The 19,546-nt window shown below is 40.8% G+C and overlaps 1 protein-coding gene across 1 annotated transcript in view; it reads right to left on the minus strand.

Annotated features, from left to right (window-relative positions):
• RASGRF2 (Ras protein specific guanine nucleotide releasing factor 2) overlaps nt 1-4,931 on the minus strand; it is a 150,572-nt gene extending 145,641 nt beyond the window's left edge. Inside the window, exon 1 of the mRNA XM_054398139.1 lies at nt 4,639-4,931. Within this exon, the coding sequence (XP_054254114.1) occupies nt 4,639-4,923 (285 nt within the window). The 5' untranslated portion in view covers nt 4,924-4,931. The remainder of the gene's footprint in view (nt 1-4,638) is intronic.
• Between the last annotated feature and the right edge of the window lie 14,615 nt (nt 4,932-19,546).

Raw genomic sequence — 19,546 nt, forward strand, 5'->3', positions numbered from 1 at the left:
AAGGTCTTACAAAACCAGTAATTGCAAGAACACTAGTATCTTCAAACTTTCCCAACAGCCATTTCTTAACTTCTTCTGTTGAAGGTAGCCCATTAAAAAAAAAACAAACAAACAAAACAAAAACAACAACAAAACCACAAAAACAAACAGACAAACTTTTTTTTTTTTCTCAGACACTGGGAAAACAAATTCATATGTTATTTTTTACATGTTGCAGGAAATTTGTATAACATATCTGGTGAGCCTTTGCATTGGAACATCTCAGGGGGTTAATTGTCCACACGCAAGCAGTAAGAGCTATGCACAATAGTACACCTAAAGGTGGCAAGCTATTCTGCCAAACAGGATAACACCATTCTTCAGCCATCTATACTTATATCTTCTATTGCTCAGGTATTGGAATAGGTTGATCAGGGAGGTGGTACAGTCACCTTCCCTGGAGGTATTCAAGAAACTTGTGGACACAGTGCTTTGGGACATGTCGTAATTGACCATGGTGGTGTTAGGTGAATAGTTGGATTTGATGATCTTAGAGGTCTTTTCCAACCAAAACAATTCAATGATTCTATGACATAACAGACATGAGATGCTGAACAACAAAGGGGATGGGTTTGCCCAATAAAAGAAAATAGATTAAATTTGAATCAGTTACACCTATAGGAAAAAAAGTAAAATATGACGTTTAATTATTATTGTGGGTTTTATATACAGTAAATTAGCAGAGGGGTACAGGTTGGTGGCATACACCTGCCTTATCATTTTGAGGAATGTGTGCAAAGCAGAGAGGTTTCAAACACCACAAAATCAGCATGTCCTTTACAAAATAAATACAGAGCTAGTGTAAGCAGAAAAAAAAAATAATTGGATTCTGTTGATTTGTGGGGATATGGACTTAATGCTGCATTTAATTTTGCTAAGTGGTAGAAAGATTATTGCAGGCAAGATACAAAGAATAGTGTAACATTTACAAGCTTAAATACACTGACAGTTATTAATTAGATATATCAGAACATTTCCATGTATTCAGTCCACAGCTATGTAAGAAACTAAACATACAGGCCTCCTCCCAGTGCAGACAACAACAACAATAATATTTACAATCCTCTATTCATTTGCTTCCCGTAGTCTTAAAAAAAGAAAAAGTTTGTGAACTTGACTGATTACAAGCACCAGTCTTCAATAAAGCACTGCCAAAAGCATAATTTTTAGGCATTTTACCCTACTTTTGAAAGACACTAGCCACTCACTGAGATGAAGCCATTCTCTTTCCAGAGTTTCTGAAATAAAAGCTGAAATTCATTCTCATCAAGTCTGTCACTGTCACAGTGCAGGACTTCTTGGGAACTGCACGTGTTTACAACCCACAGCTCCTTTGGGAAGATGCAGTTTAATTAATATCACATGTAGTATTTTCATGTCCTGATTTGCTGGTTTGAAAATCAGATTCTTCCACACTGCTTTTTTTGCTTTTCCCCAAAATTTGATATCAGAGTGCATATCAACACCCATTTGGCATTTACAAAAACTCTTCTAAAATCCGAGTGAGATCAAAACATACACTTTTCTTTAAGAACTCCACCTACAAATCACTTAATATCTGAAATATACTCGGATCCCATATTCGCAGAACATCAACTGATTCATGCATTGTGCAGTTTGTTAATAACATGAAAGTTACTGTAGTTTTAAAAGAATTTGCTTTGAAACAAATATCCTTCTGAGGAACCAAAAAAAAAAATAAAGGAACCAACCGACCAACAAACAAAACCTCCACTAATATCTTCATGGAAAAGACCAAAAAGAGCATATTTTGTCACTGTAATTTTTTTCAAGCTCTTGGTACTTTAATATTCATCAAATCTTACGAAGGTGCTTGACATCTTCCACAGAACGGCGGTATGGTTCCTGTAATAACTTTGGTGTCCCCTCATGAAGAACTGCTGGAAGGTCACAACAGCACCAGAAGGGAGTAAATGTGAAATCATTCAGCTTCTGAGCTTGTTGGGAGATAGATAACTAAACCTAAACACATCTGGTGACCAAAACACTGTGTCCTGTATGGGGAAGCACAGCTCCAACACCCTCCGAACTGAACTCTGACAACTTCTCAAAACAGGTCTTACTGAGCATATGACTTGACAAGCAACCCTTAAACAACTCAAACTAAAGTGGATCTGCAAACCAAGGAAAACAAAATCTGTTTGTTCTGCATGCCTTTTCCATCTTCTTTCCTTACATAACTTAAAGAAATTGTACTGCTTTTTCAAATACCCACTCAAATGATGTTGATGAAGCTCTCTTGTGTGATTAATTCTTCTTCATCTCTCTCTCATTTGTGTAATTCTACAAGACATACCATGCTAATGTCTACATTGCCTAGGTAAATAAAACCCAAGATAAAAGAGATATTTTTTATTCTTCTTGTTCTCTTCTGGAGAAGAGAAATATGATTTTTCAAAAAAGGGGATAATTTTTTTTCTTCATTGCATTAATACATTTGTGTGGTTAAATCAAATCAAATTAAATCTAGGCAGTATTTTTACACTGCCAGTACAACACTGAGTTTTCATTATCATCTGATTAAAATGAATTTGTTTCCTCCTGTTAATAAACTAGGTGTTCACACCTGTAAGACTATGAGCACATTTTCTGAATAAAAAGGACTGAATCATTGTTAAATATTTATGTTTCTTCTTGTGATTGATCACTGAGGGATTTTCTGCACACCTTAGCAAAGGTTTGTGTCTATAGGCATATACAAACAAGGAGGCACCTTAATGAGTAAATGTCTGTAAAAAAAACACTCAGAATCTTATTCTGCATCATTCAAATTCTGAATATTAAATATATATTTTCTGGTGGTCTGCCAGACCAGTCTTCCAACTAGGATGCCATGAAAAATAACAAGTCTTCTGCCTCTTTAACAGCAGCCTGCTGTTGTTAAAAATGTTAACATAGTAGATGCTTAATTAAAGCAAAATTCAGCTTTGTCCTCTGTAATTATTTTGTCTCTGCTACCACTAACTCTAATTACAAACAATTCAGACATTCACCACTATAAAAGCACAACTCAAGATTCCAGGAGAACAGATAGGGAGAGGCATTGTTTTCACACAGTTCTCTTAGTCAAGCCGTAGTTTAACAACACTATCGACAAACAAGTGCATGAAGCCAATGTAAAGCAGACAGGGGAAATATTCATGTTTATTTCGTCTGGGGAATCCTCCAGTATTTCATTTATCAGTGCTTATAAACACATGCCTCAAAGCAATAAGTGAGAATGTAACAGATGAATATGGCATAACTACAACCACCCCAACTTCAGCTACATAACTGTGCCATCTCAAAGGCTGCTTAAACACACAAGTATTTCTTCTAAATGGGTAAAAAAAGCACAGACACAGGACAAATTTCTCCTTTTAAAGTTATCATGTTAGTGCAGCATTCGGCTGTGCTGGTTTTCTGGAGCTGGTTTAGGTCAGTGTCCTCACAATCAGCAGGAAATGCCTGCAGCGAGCTTGAAACCTTCCTCCTTACAGTTAACCAAACTTTTCCAAACCAGTTTGACACCTGTTTGGTTTCTCCTATTCAGGCAGAAAGGCATTAGGTCGAGCCAGTTGAAGATTAAAACAAATTTCAACCGGCAGCAACTTAGATCAAGAATCTACGTGAGGCAATAGGAGGCGTGTGGTTAAGATACCTGATCTCTATCTACGCTGAACAACCACAGCACGTCCTTTTCTTCGTGATTATGTAATGCACAGAGAGTATTTAACCACTCGCTTGACGCATACATGTCAAACCAATCAGCTTGCTGAGGGGGAATTTGGCAGTTCATGCATTAGGAACCATCACCCCTCGCAGAAACAAACCCCACCAAAGCGTTCTTCGCCCGATGAAAGCAACGCAAGACCTGGCTGAGCGTTGTGCCACCATTTCTATTGAAAGCACGACTGGCTTAACAACACCTGGCTGCCAGAGAACTCGCCGGCTTCTGCTGAATGGCGCAGGCTGTAAATCAGGGCACACGCTCACTCTTGCCTTCCAGCCACCAGCCAGCTCTCAGATTTCCAAGCGGGCACTGAGACCCTGTTACCCCTCAGAGCACTGCTGAGAGAAGGAGCAGCCCCACACCTGCCCAGGAACAGGCTCGGGGACTCCTTAGGAGCTCCCGTGCACTGTTTGGGTACTTTGGCCCCTCACATTCCCTGGTGAGTTTGTTGCAAAGGTGTAGCCATGTCCCAGAAGGCTAGCATCAAAACACCTAGTTTGTGATATGCTACTCCCTGGGCACTCTTAATAAAATTAGGCCATCGGACACTAGGGCAAAAAAAGTCGACGAGGGAAGAGTCATATGGGACGGGAGAGCCAGTGGCCTTGCCACTTTATGAGCAGCTGTTGCTCTCCCGGGTGCTTCGGGAGCGGCACAGAACTCCCCACTGGGGAATGGCGACCAGGGATGGCCATCCTTAGCCTCCCAGAGGGAAGCCATACGAGGCGGCTCGACGGCAGGGACTCCTGCAGTGCCTCGTTCTCCCTCGCCTCGCGGGAAGCTATCCCTGACTGCCCTCCTCCTCCCCGCTCCTCCCTCTATCCCTCCCGCCACTGCCGTCGGGCTGTCCGAGGGGATGGCCGTACCTGCTTGTCCAGAGCAGCATCCTTGGCGCTGCCGGCGGCGCAGCCCTTGGGAGCCGGTACCCTCTCGCAGTTGCAACCCTCGAGCATGTACATGCCAGCGGGCCGGGCGCTCTGCTCACCCTCGAAGTAGAAAAGCACGTTTTGGTAGAGGGCGAACCACTTCTCGTGCCAGCGGTTGGTTTCTGCCGTCTTCTTGCTCAGGTAACCCTTCTTGGTGCCTTCCTTGCGGGCCAAGAAGGCCAGGTATAGGGCGTGCCCCTCGTTGTACCGCACACTCTTCTGCATGGTGGCCGGGAGCGTGCGGCCGACCGACCGCCGCAGGGCAGCCTTCGCGGGCACTCAGCGCGGCGGCACCGGCAGCGGCTGTGCCGCGCCACGGCAGCGCTTCATGGGCGCTGGCACGCACCGACGGGCGGCACAGAGCTCCGCCCGCCCCCGGGGGCGGATGCCGCTAAACCCGCAGCTTCATCCCCCCCACAACCCCGCGTGTGTGTTTGTGGAGGGGATGTGTGTGTATGTCAGTCCCGGTCCTCCCTCCTCCTCCACCTCCTCCGCCCCGCGGGAGGAGAGCGACGCGGTGGCGGAGAGCTGCCCCCCGGGCAACTCCGGCGTGACGTGGAGGGATCAAGCCGTAATCAGCTTTGGAGACCGATTTAAAGAGCAAAGTCGCCGCCGCAGCGCCCCGGTCCCTCCCTCCGCCCGGCGGCGGGGCCGCCTCCCGCCAGACGCAGGGGGAACGGGGGGCACGGCGCGGCCGCAAACGTGGGGATGGGGATGAAGGGGTGTTGGGGTCGGATAAGGCAGCTGCGGGGAGCCCGGCTCTGGGGCGGCACGGCACTGGACGGGAGCCGCTGAGGGGTTTCGCGTTGGCCGTTGGTTTCTCGACAGTTTTCGCCTTTTCGAGTCTTTGGAAATCTTGGAGAGCGGCAGGGCGGAGTGAGGGCGGCAGCCAGAGTCCCTAACTTCGCTTCTGAGCTGCGTGGTGAATCAAAGCAAAAGCAAGAAGTGAAACCCAAGAGAAACAGGAGAAACCCGCTACCTTTAACCCGATGTGCACCCTGATTAAAGGCAAGGGCGGGGGAAGGTGAGCGTGGCCGAAGGTCTCACCCCGAGGACCTACATCCGCACACCTCCCTGGACTCGGTGTCGCTCACAGATGAGCCAGCGCGGGCTGCAGGAGTCAGCCGTGTGTCCGGGCTCGCCGGCGGCACGCAGGCACCGTTCATAGATCCCGTAGGCAGCGCGGCGGGGGAGGACAGGCTCCTGCTCCCGGGCATGCGGGAGGGAGGATGGCGTGTGGGGACAGCTGAGAGAAGAGGGTGGCTGAGCGCATCCCTACGAGCGAATCTGCATGCGCCGTGCCTGGAGAGGAGTTACTCGGGTTTATTTTTACACCGAGTTTAGGGAGGCAAGCAGCAGGCACGGGGTATGTTTCTGCAGGCAGGACAGCGGAGTGAGGTACGAACAGACCCTCATTTTGAAAAATAAACTCTGGCAAAGGAGCTAGTGTCAAGAATTGTTTTACATAAAACATAAGCAATATGAAAATTTCTACCAACTAGAGGACTGTGCAACGCCGATTTGCCAAATTGTTTAAACTTCCGTTTAAGCTTCCTTCACGAGCACACGTTTGAAACTCAATCATCTTTGATCTTGGAGGTCTTTTCCAAAGAAACAATTTTATGGTTATATGATCTTATTTTAAAACATATTTTGCAAATGTAGCTTCCTGTCTGTTTTTCTTTACCAAGCCCTATGAGTAGGAAAGAATACTGATTCTTTTCTTGTCTGAACAAAAATGTAAAAATCACAATATGGTGTATAATGCACAGACCGAGTTAGAAAATATTCCCTGTATGATCTCTATCAGCAATTATGATTCTGAGTATTATTTAGAGAAACAGTGGACCCATGTGGAGTTTTAAGACTCTCTTTCTGTGAGAAGCCAACTTTGTTTTTAGAAGAAACAAACATGCACAAATCCTGATGTAACAGGTTGCTTTGCCTTGTGGGTTCACACAGTGGAATCTGAGTTTAATGTGTAATGTCCAGAGAAGTTCAAGTTTTGGGCAGGGATTTGAGATCGTTTGAATTATTTGCCTGCATGAAACAACTCATATTCCTGCATCTTTTACTTGCCTCTTTTGATGCATCTTTAATTCAGTTTCACTCAGCTCATGCTATATCCAAGTCAGTATTAATTTGGCGTGTGAAATACTTGATGCTAAGTGACTAGTTGGTGCTTTCCAAAACAAGCACGTAGTGTATCACGACCAAATGCTATAGTAAGAACCCATCTTTGACAAGATAAAATTTCAAGGTTTTGTCTCAGCTTATGTAATTTGGACATTAATAGAGCTTTTGAATAAATCAGTAGTGAGTATGCACCATCTATTCTATCCCAACACCTGAGGCAGTAAAACTAAATGGCAGTATTTAAATTCTAAGTATGAAATAAAGAAAGAGGGGGTTTCTGTTTACTGCATCATCTTCTCCTATACACACAGGCGGAACATATTGAGTATATCATTGCACAGCAACCCATAGGAATTACGAGGCATCTGATGTTCCAGTTCACAAGTCAATGTTGATTGTGTAGCCACCAGTTTGTCATGAACTCCTCTGCTGTATTGTTTGAAGTATGATTTAGTTCTCTGAGTCATATTTCTGTATTACTTGATAATTCTTCTAAAAGCACAACCTCACTTTTATTGCTTTAAATATCTTCTACATATCTATGTATCTATATCCTAATACATCTAAACACATGTAAGTAAATATGATTAATTTTTGTTTTAATTTCTTTATTAACAGCAGTAAAGAAGGGGTGGTTTGTGGGATTTAAAACAGAAATTCTATGCCAAATTCATATGTATGAACATGAGTGCAAACAGATGTAAAGGAATCTGTTGAGGCAATTTATTCCATAGGACTTTGAAGAAAAGAACATACAGAAAAGCACACTGGATTGCTTTATTCTGTGTCCTCCTTACCTAACCCTTTCTTTTTTGAGTGTTTTCATTCCAGAGGAGTAATTTAGAGAACCGTATTACTGAGTGCTGTGTCATTGTAAGTGACAGGCAGCTTTCTGTAAAACTGTACTGGAAAGTTGTGGCCGCACAGCCGCTCAGATAGTTTAATACGTTTAGCCTATACCCACCTTGAAATTCCCACTGGGGCTATCTCATTCCATCAAAGCTGCCATAAACAGTGAAGCATGTGGAGTCATATGACAGTGCAGTCATTGATTCTGATACCCAGAAGTGACCATGAGAGCTTGGGGGAGCAAGTCAGTGAGTTGTCACTTTTTCAAATGACAGGTGACAGGAAAATTTGTTTCAGAGAGTATGCATAATTTGGGCTTCGATTTTGAAAAGCACCTCAGAAAAATGTGATTTGTGCAATGATAATAAGAATTTATTAAGGCAATGGGAAAAAAAGTTGTTATGTTATAATTTTTATGTCTGGGTTTGTTTGGATTTGCTCTGTGTTGTTATGCATTTGGAATGCATATTTATCACTAAATTGGGGTAGCAAATCATTATTTACCTTTTCATGTCAAGATAATCCATCAAATGCAAAATAATTTTATCAAGCTACTGCAGTATCTTACAGGGAAGAAACTAGGTTTCACTGAGAATATACCTATGTATCTCCCCTTATATAATATCTGAGAATTACAACTGAATTTATGTCTTCTTTGCAATTTTACTTACACAGTTTTGCTAACATAGTGGTTTGCTCTTCAGGGCACAGAGCACTGTTTGGCTATTCAAAGCATATTTATAACATTAAGCTAAGATTTAGTTATCTGATGAAGCAGGGAAGTTTTCAAGCACATCTTGTTATACATCACTGGGATAATAAGTCCTGAACATCTTGAAAATAGCAGATCTTGTATGTATGGAAATGTCATTTGCTTTTCATCATTCTCCTTTTAAATGACTACAATTTTGAGCTTGCTTTATCTAGCTTTCAGTGTCATCTGAGAAGATTTCTTTTTCCTATTTTATGTAGACATTTTGGGGAGAATCATCTCAGCTAACCAATTTTAAATCATTATGTATACCAGGTAGTTTATTCCTTGTAGTTACTTACTCCTTTAGCAGCTGAAAGGATACATTGGGGTCAGCCTTTCTGTGGAAGAGGTGTGACTACACAACCCCTCATTTGTACCGGACATGGTGGAACAAGTGTGTGTAGGATTTCATCCTTCAGGAATCTCAGGCCAATCCACCCAGGATGTTCCACACAGGATCACTAGATGTTAGAGGTAGGAAGATCTCTGAGGAGATCATTGAATCCAACCCCCCTGGCCAGAACAGGATCATAGAATTTAGTGCAGGTCACACAGGAACACATCTAGATGGGTCTTAAAAGTCTCCAGAGAAAGAAACATGTCAACCTCTCTGGGGAGCCTGTTCCAGTGCTCTGTGACCCTGAGAGAGTAAAAAAGTTCTTTTTCATGTTAAGGTGGAACTTCCTGTGCTGTCATTTACATCCATTGCCCCTTGTCCTGTCACAGCGCACAAGTGAGAAGAGGCTGTCCCTTCCTTCTTGACACCCAGCCTTCATATATTTGTATCCATTTATTAGATGCCCTCTCAGTCTTCTCCTCTCCAGACTAAAGAGCCCCAGGTCTCTCAGCCTCTCTTCATAAGGCAGTGCTCCAGTCCTTTAATCATCCTCATAGCCCTCCATTGGACTCAAGTCCCCTTTGAACTGGGGATCTCAGAACTGGATGCAATAAGATCATTTCAGAATGACACTAAGCAAAATGTGAGTAGCACCTCTGGTGCCACTTGAACATCTTTCCAAGGAAGAGCATTTGCTCTTAATAAAGAAGAATGTGGTAGTTCTGTAATTAGCACAAACATCTCATTGCAACACACACAAATGCTATCTAGCTGTTTTGCTAGATTTGAAATTATTTGGAAGTGCTGAGGTGTTTTTACTGCCATACTGGAGGGTAAGAAAGGACCCAATTCTTTCAGTGGGAAATTTCACCGGAAGGCAGGTACCTTGTAACTGAGGTTGGATTAGCTGATCTTCAAAGGTCTCTTCCAACCCCTTCCATTGTGTGTGATTATGCAGATGAATTTATTATCATCATGGTTTAATGCCTTAGCCTCTTTGTGATAAATGCTGTATAAACAGCCATGCGAGGAACCACTTAGACTAAGTATAAAATTAGATTAGTAGAGCTAGTTGAAAGAAGTACAAGGACTAGTAAAAGAACTGCCTGTTTTTATAAGCACCATCCTCAGTACACAACTACCATATCTGTTGCTGAGATCTGAGAGAAGAATAACAAAAGAGGGTTTTAAAGGAACTTTTGAAAGAAACAGTTTGGTTCGTAAGTAGAGGTCTTTAGGAAATTCTTGCCTGTGGTCACGGACAGCATGTAAAAATCTGAAGGATGATTGAAAAGGCTGGGAAGAGAGAAGAGAAGGGGGGAGTGGGGAAGCATGGCAGAACCTGTCTCACAGTCAGGTTGGAGAAATCCAAAATGGGGGAAAAAAAGAAGAAAAAAGCTAGAATCAAGGGACTCAGTAACATTGAAGAAATAGCACTGTTTAGGCAGGAGGCAAAATGAAGTGGGTTGTGGAAAAACTCAGCTTGGTTGTCAGACTGATGATAATGAGAGCACAGAAAGTAAAGAGCAGAGGAAGCCAGTGTGAGTAATGGAGGGTTAAGAATGTCTAGGGAATTTGAAGACAGCATGAGGATCCTAAGAGTATGGAGCAGAAGAAAGAGTTACTGGGAGATTGTGATGGAGAGACAGTTGTGGAGAAGACAAAGTTGGGAGCAACAGAAGATGAGAGTTGCGGCTGCTCAGTAAGGCTGGAAAATAAGGTGGTTGGCAAAGAACTGGAAATCACCTGCAGAGATCCTGGGGGTAAGTGTGGGACACTAGAATAGGAAGAAAAGAGACAAATACATGAGGGGGTAGGCTGAGAAGGCTGGTAGGCAGTAATGTGGGAGAGGAAGAGGAGAATCAGGGTCACTTCAATATAGCAGATGAAGTGAAAGGATGAGATCAAGGATAGCACTGAAAAAGAAAGCATTTCAAATGTGGAAATGCTGATAGTCCAAATCAGTGCAAAAATGGCACAGGGAAGAAAACACAGACAGCTTCTTTTCAGCTGGTTCCTTTGCTCCAGAAACAGCAAAGGTTCACTAGCTGGTGTTAAAATGGAAGAGCCTGTGTTTAGCTTGTTGACCCAAGATTTAAAGAAATGCAAACACACTCAGTTAACTAAAAGCTCTAGAAGTAGTTTATGTAATACTGACGCAACAGATATAAACTAAGCTCTAAACTTACGATGCAAAGCATGGTGAAAATAATATTTTTAAACTTGCTTTGCACAGCTAAAATTTTCATATTGAGAAGAATACACACGTTATGGGAATGTGACTGTCAGAGCTGAGCCTTAACTTTTGAAGTTAGAGATTACTCCCCTTTTACCTGTTCTGAGAGCTGTATAATGAGAATTTCACAGACACTGTGATTAGTGCAGTGTCCCTAAGAAGAGTATTGTCCTACAGCTCACAAACAGCCAAAGCATGAAACTGTCTTGACATTCTTGGGAGACAGCTTAAATTAGTATTTTATATGTTCCAAAGACATTGGCATGTCATAACACAGACTTCATAATGTTCTCCAAATGTGAGTCAAGAGAGACGGCCTGATGGCTGAGCTCTTACAAGTAAAGTGTTCAGTAGACACTCAGTTTCAGAAAGACTTTGGTAACTAGGAAAATTACTTCAGAATTAAGAAGACATAGTTGGATAAGACTTCCTTTTTTCCTTGTTCATTTTGAACTGAGTGCAAAACAGTTTTTGCTTATTCTGTCAAGATACTCTCACATATTGGCATAAAAGTAGGAAAAATGTGTAAGATATTAAAGTATTCTCATTTCTTGGGAAAAAGCAAGTCCCACAGATTGGAAGAAAGATACAGAGAGCACAGCGGGTGCCATCTGGAATAAGTAAGTAACCCTGGGAAGAATTTGTGATGTTTACAAGGCTCGATACTGATACAGAGAATTCTATCCATCTGGCATAAAGCCTGCAAATAATCTGCCACAGGGGTGCATAATTCAGTGGAAACAGGTTTGATAAACCAGAAGTAACATTCCCCATAGTCACCTTGAAAGAGACATTTAATGTATTATGCAGCTGAGCAGCTCTCAGAAGTACAACACCTTACCTTGTAGGTAGGCAGACCCACATGCCATAAAAATCAGTTTTATGGGAAATGGAATCCACTGTTCTCTTAATAGAAACCAAATGTTGCAGGGTACCCACATCACCTCAAGATCATGTGAAATTTCTGAGACAATGCCTTTTTATGAGAACATTGTGTTTATATTTAATAGAGAAGCAATATATTGAAAACCGTTTTAATGAATCCATTCAGATGTAGCTGGGACTCAGCAAAAGCCTGGAGAAAATGTGTAACAGCAGAAGGGGAAAAAAATGAAAAAAAAAAAATTAAAAGGCTGAAGGCAGAGCAACTCTGACAGCAGTGATCTGAGCCAGTATTACCACCCTAAACACGCAAGCAAAAATACAGCAGACAACAGCCTTGCTTCACAAGAGTAAAGAAGTTAAGCTTGTTTGTTTGGAAGGTTCCTGGTCAAGTGGGAAGTGGACAGCAGGTATCTGTGTGCAATTGCTGTCCTACTGTTGCTAACCCACTTCCTTCCTCATCCAGATTTAAGTTGTTCACATGTTCAGATGGTTACTTTTGTAGTTGCTTGGGAGCTACGGAGTACACTTTTCTGGAACTAACTAAGGAAAAAAAAAGAGAGAAAAACATGATAGAAATTTTTAAAAATCATAAGCAACTAAGCTACAATTATGTTCAACATCACAACATCATACAGAAAATGTGTAACTTCATCTTTTATAATAGAATACTTTCCAAGCAGAAGATTATTAATGACATTTCATATTAATACACGCTTTTAAAATAGAATACAAAAATAACATTTGTTGTACTTGTCACAACTTATTTCACAAGTACATTCCTCTAGCATGCAAAATAAGAAAGTAAAGTAAAAGTCATTTTACCATTTAAAAAAATAAATTTGCGTTCAGGCATTAGTGTTACTGTTATTGTGTTTGTTTGCCTTCTTGTGATAGTTGTATTATTCACGGTATTAACACAACCTCTTTGTTTGATACTAGTGATAGTGAGGAGAACTGAAACATATATTTATTCCAGTTTGGTATCTTGTTTTCTTCTATTAAGAATAAAGTTACATTTATTATATTTGAGAATTTTGAATAAGATTAGTTCTTGTTTGAGTGGTGGTTTTTTAAATTTTTTTTGTTATTTTTTTATTATATTTTTTAACAACAACAACCTAAACAAAAGGCAACATGAAAAAACACTTGATTTACACCGTTTCTGGGTTTTGCTGTGGTATATATAGTTCTACATTTCTCACACACAGATCTAGCTACCACACAGTAGTTTTGGTAGGTATTAGCAAAGGCTTATCTCATAATGCCTTAGAGTCTTCTTCAGAAAGAACAACAAAGTTCTGGAATTAGCACATCCTGTAGGCACATGAGACTGTAGTAAATATAAAGCACAGGAAACCTGCAGGGGAAGACTGAGTGAGAAACATTTTCCCTAATTTTAAGATTTTTTTTTTTTTTAAATCCATCCATTATCAATTGTGCTCATTGCAGGAATCTCTAAAAAGATTATTTTCCAAAACTCTAGGGAAGAAATGCATTAGGAAAGTTACATTGTTCAACCATTTAAACAACCTGGGAAACTCAGGCATTTTCAGTTAGGTTTTGCAAAAGTCAAAGGGTCCTACATATTTGAAAACTCTTGCAAAATAGTTGAGATCAAACATGTGTCAAGTACTATCTTTTCCTCAAGATGTTTACTGCTAGTCAAACAAAATTTATTTATATGAACTGCACCTTTACAAAAATCACTGCCATTTCCATCATAAAGGCTCCAAGACACCTTGGTTCTCTCCTGAAATGGAAATCACTGGCCTTAGAGATGTTATAGCATTTTCTTGTGCCTTAGCTTCAATCCAGTAGGAATAAATACATAAATTTATCTGTAAACACTTTGAGTTGTATCAGGGAGAATTCACTGGAACAGGCTTCAGGTGACAGGTTGTCCTGCTCTGCTGGATTGTGAAAGGAAAATGCATTGTGTGTACTTTTCTATGGCATCTACAGTGTTCTCAATTCTGATAAAGCTTAAATTACATCTCAGGGAACTAGCTTCTGAGATTTTTGACAGAAAGCTTTCTATTATATGTGTGCATTGTACACACTTTCTTAATATGGATTGTAGCTACCTTTGTTAATTATTCATGTGTATATTTCTCTTAAATATTATTGCCATTTGATTTAGGGACATTCTAGGATGCCATCATTGTTATCACTTACTGATGCAATTACTGTATATGATTAAGCTTGTTCATCCTATAAAACTGTATTTTTTCCTTCCTGAGGGTATGTCTTTATGTTTCAGTGTTACTCATCTAATGCAAGTTGACAAGGAGTGTAATCAAAAGAAAGGGAAATGAGGGGTCTAGAGCATAGGGCACTTTCTTGACAGACACAGGTTGTATTGAAATCGTTTTGATAAGAGTTTTGTTACATGTTTCTGAGGTAGCATCAAAAGAAGTCTGGGGTCTGTGCAGGAGCAGGGGAATAAATACAAGTTATTCCTCTCAGTCCCTCTGATAGCCACCTTCTGAAAGTTTTGCGATTGCTTTTTCATAAAAGCTTTTAAAATGCTGTAAGTGAGGTAAATGAATGGCTCGTTGAATTAGTAATGGGATATAGAGCTTTATGCCCTCAGGTCACTGGTTCATATTCAGTACAAGACAGTAATCAGGACAAATGACAAATCCTGCTCTAAGTTATAAAATTTCCACTAGAGTAAATGACTGCTCATTTATCTCCGAATAGTTATCTACTATTTGGTCACTACGCAACGTAGCCTGCCTGTTTCTAGTGAGTTTGGTAAACTAGAACTATGGGAATGGCGAAGAGGAGTCAGAGGAAAGTGGTCAGCATGCCTCATACACCTGTTGAGTCAAATTCTCTCCCATTTACATCTACCTCTGGTGTGAAAAAAAGGTTGAAAATCCCCCTGGGGAGTCCTCCAAGTGCCAACAGGCTTAGGCTATTGTGTTTAGCATCTTCTTGCCCTTCCTCCAGCCCATCTATGGTACTACTTCAGTGATAAGAAGAAAGCATCTTTAAAAGCTATACATGCTAAGCCTTTTCCTGCTGATTTTTCCTCCTTGCACTGTAGATAGGAATGAAATGAATCCTACATGATTAATCCTACCTACATGCTTGCAGAAGCTTTAGGCAACCATCACAGCTGGACTAATTTTATCATGTTGCAATTGCCTGTTCATCTATTGCTGTGCAAATACTTTATGACTGTGCTAAAGGGTTTGCTCACATCTGGATAAGTCACAGATAGCTATAAATAAAGACATTGATTTTACTGTTCCATGCCACTCTATATTTTCTTCTGTAACAGTTAAAAAATATTGTCTAGAACAAGCAAGTAAGGCTAAAATTGTATTATTACGTAGAAATTGATGTGAAATATAGGTGAAATATATATAATTTCTATGAAAAGGATTGTTCTGATTTAATTTCTCTTTGCATCATATTTATGCTATCTTTCTTGAATTGTTGCTCTAGACTAAATTCAGCTGTGAGCTGTACATTGTCAGCCTTGCTGGATGTACTGTATAAATTATACAAGTCTATTAAACATATATATGCTCCAGAAGAGCTGTTAAAATTAGAAGTAGCAGCATAACTGAGGAACACACAAGAGAAGGAGCTAGGTAAAGGAGTTTGGTAGCCAAGGATGAAACAGAATTATGAAGTTACAGCATGCTGGTTTCATCTGGACTTTAGTCCTGTTCACTGTTGTCATTCTTTCTGCTATTTTCTTCTTAGATACAGCTATGTATAAAAAATATTCAGGAAAGATAATAAAGTCTCAAAGTGCCTGTTTGTTCTGCTACCTCTCAAACATCCTTTGCTTAGCTAATCTTCTTAATTAATCAAACAAAAATACAGCTGCCCACAGATTTCCTGCAGTGCTCATCTACCCAGAAAAAAAAAAAAAAAGGGCAGCAGAAATACGAATTTATTTGCATTAGAAACAAGAGTTTATTTCCCAAACACATTTTTTCATTATAATCAATTATATTGAAAGTTTTGACTAAACAGAGTTTTCTGTCAAAAACAAAACAAAACAAAACAATAAATTAAAATAAGATTAAGCCAGTGGAGATGTAGTGTCATAATGCGGCAAAGCATGTCACGTATGGACAGAAGACCTACAACTGCTTCCCCCAAATGTGTCTGTTGGGATAAGCTAGCATTTAGGCACACGTCCACAAAACATGTGTACAAAATTTATAATGCATTTTTCCTATATCTTGAGAGATTTCTTCTTTTTTTCCTTTTTTTTTTTTCTTTCTTTTTTTCTTTTTTTTTTTTTAAGGGGGGAAAAAATCATAAAGGCTTGAAACAAAATCCTGGGTTTGATGCAGCCTATTTATAGGGTTGAGTAGAAGAGCCAGACTGTAGTCATTCTCGGGGTGGAAGGCAGTGTTGTTTTTTCATCCATGACTGAGGAGGGAACCCAGGGGGCAAAGGCAGTGGCTGTAAGTGGCATCTCTACCACCTCTCTTTTACAGAAACAGCACCTTCAGCAGCATCACCTCCAGCTCTGTATGGTACAGGTGTTCTGCATGATTACCATGGCTTATGCTGCTTGGCCATAAACAGCCTGTAGGTGCAGCCCCAAATGGAGCTGTTCACCAGCCTTGCACAAGGGCTGGCTGATGCTGTGTCTGTTCTGAACTGTGTTTGCCAAGCCCCTTCAATGAGGACTTGCTGTAGCACTTGCAGGCTGAGTGTATATCAATGATCTGGTGCTGTCAGTGGCTAACTGCTAGTTCTGACCTAAAGCATTCAATGTTCAGTGCTCTCCTTGCCCTCCTCTCTTGGCTGTTTTTAAAAAAATAAAAAAGCATAAAATTCATTAGCAAAAATGGAGCATATGGCTCTCCCTTCAAATTCTTGAAGGTGGATGAAGCCTGTGCTGAAAAGACTCAGGTAACTTAGTTCAGAAGACAGTTTTATCATACAGGTACTGCTGTAAGAAACAGAAAAGATAAACATCATCAAACTCACATCCTACAGGAACGAACACCTTCTGATCATTTTGTATGTAGTAGCTGCAAATTTTTTCCCTATTGTGACAAAAAAAAATCACTTGCACTCTTTATTCTTTGAGAAAGACTTTTGCAGGCAGCCATTCTTCCCTGACTTCTGAGATCACAGGGCAGAATATATTATTCATCCATGTGTGTATGAAAACCCAAATGTACACACTAACTAGGATACCATCAACTCATAGAGCTTAGAAAGCTAAGCTTCTCTCTTCTCTAGGCAGTCTTAGCAAAGCCACCGTCAGGCTTGACTGATGTTTATCTCCTCATCTTCAGAGATCTCAAAGGATCTGGATTTTTTTTTCCCAGATCCTTCACACAATCTATTCAAGTTATTAGATAACCTCACCTTTAGGAGTTTTCCTTTAACATATAACTTGAATCTTCTTTCCTGCAATGTTACCACTCCATCCCTCCACACCTCTATGGAAACGGAGAACAGGCTGGTTCTTGTTTGCAGCTGCCTTTTACCTTTCAGGAGATTGTTGCCATGTCTTCCTCTCTCCAGGTTGAACCACTTTGCAGTTGTTCCTTGGCCTTGTTTCCAGAAAACTCATCACTAGTACATCCCTTTCTTGGTATCACTCCAATAGGTCAATGTCTCTCTTCACAGGGTGCCCACAGCCGGACAAGGTTGGTTCGCTGCAAATCCTCACCAGCTCTGAGGAGAGCAGGAGAGTGATGTCACCTCTCTTGCGGGATACACTCCTGCTTACAGAGCCTCATCTAAACATCCACAACAGCATGGTGCTGTTGACTCATATTGAGTTTATGATTGATGACTAGCTCTGGATCTTTTTTCTGCAAACTGCCACTTAAACCAGATTATAGGATAAACTGTTACTGTAATATTAGGGGGGAAAAAATGGAGGAACAGATTCCAGACTCTGCAATTTTACAGAATCTCACAGAGTTAACCAGGTTGGAAAAGACCTCTGAGTACAAGTCCAACCTATCACCCAACACCATCTAGTCAATTGAATCATGGCACTGAGTGCCTCATCCAGTCTTTTTTTAAACACTTCCAGGGATTGGTGACTTCACCAGCTCCCCAGGCAGCCCATTCTAATGGCCAGTTTTGGGGATATCCAACTCATGTCTCCAAAACTCTAACAAATGTTTGGATGTTGGAATACAGGGAACAGCCAGGGGAGATTAGGACCATATTTCTTGGTAGCACAGATATTTTTCTGGCAAAACATGCACATGGAACTGGAGCCTGTGGCCACCTGAGATTGCAGATGACTTAAAATGTGATCTTTCATTCAGCATATCTAGCATAGCACCTTCATTCAGCATCAGCATAGCAACTTCTATCACCAACAGTGTGTCTTAGAGCATATTAATGACAACCATGAAATGGCATCTTTTCTGAAGTGGGAGCCGTAGGTTCCTAGAAGGTACAGTTACATTTAATGAAATGGAATCCTTATCTGCATAAATTACCAACAAAACCTCACTGACAAATTTTAAGGACACCAGAAGTCTCTCCAGCTGCATAGCACAGGACGACTGGCTTCTTCTGCAGTTCCAGAGCTGGCTTTATTGTCTCTCCTCCATCTTGTCTTAATGATGTTTAAACACGATTAGCCACACTGCCTTTATCTTCAAATGTAAGCTTTTGTGCAGAAACCACAGTGAATTCAGCTCACAAGATGCATCTTAGACTTAATAATAACACTTTCCCAGAAGAAAGTTGGCATTAAGTTTCTATAACAACATTTTAGTGCTTATTTTTCATGTCGGCCTGAGAACATGAAACAGTCAAATTACAGCTGGAGTGAGAGGGTGTTTGTATGTGACCTTCTTTTGCCAGTAACTCTGAAGGTGACTTTGAACAGCAAGAACACTATGTGCATAGGTATTTTAGATAACAACTATTACTTGAGGAATTATATTTACTTATTAACTGATTAAGATGCTGTCTTAGAACTACAGGGCAATGGCTAATGACCAACTAATACTACATATGATTCTGAAGCTTCATTAAATATCTGCAGAAGAAAATACTGCACCTATCAGTTTTTGTTCAGATGGTTACCTGCCTGAGAAAAGGAACAAAGGAAAGGGATATCAGGCATCTGAAGAACTGAAGGATGATGGCAGATCAGCTTGTGCCACTTTCTCCAGCATGTTGCTGGAAGTAGATGGGAGATGGACACACAGAGTTTGGTGAAATAATCCCCAATAATCAATTCAAGGAATCTGAGTAATGATGTCTGTCTCCTTGCTGAGACACTCCTGACACTCGTAACAGCTGGAAACCAGATCTAGAGAGGGGATAGGCAGAAACACCTGTCCTCTCCAACAGCTTCTCCTCATTCCTAGTAGGAAAAACCCTAAATGCACCAGCAGGTTTTGAGTATCTGAAAAAAAGAGATGAGAAAACAAAGCAGTCCCTTGTGGTTGGACTCTTTCCATAGTCACATGCCTGCAACTGATGATCTGATGTTTGGATGTTCTTCCTGTTGGATGTTCATTAGAAATTCTGTTTTACCCAGTCTGAGCAAAACTCTTCTTACTCTTGCTGTACTGTCTTAGCTGTATGGAGAGAAAGGAAAATCTAATTACTGATAGGCTTTATTCATGCAATAAGAAAAGGCCTCTGCTACTGCACTAATTATTTGGTTTCATAGCAGTAGATG

This window comes from Indicator indicator, chromosome Z (assembly GCF_027791375.1).
Source record: "Indicator indicator isolate 239-I01 chromosome Z, UM_Iind_1.1, whole genome shotgun sequence".
Lineage (NCBI taxonomy): Eukaryota > Metazoa > Chordata > Aves > Piciformes > Indicatoridae > Indicator > Indicator indicator.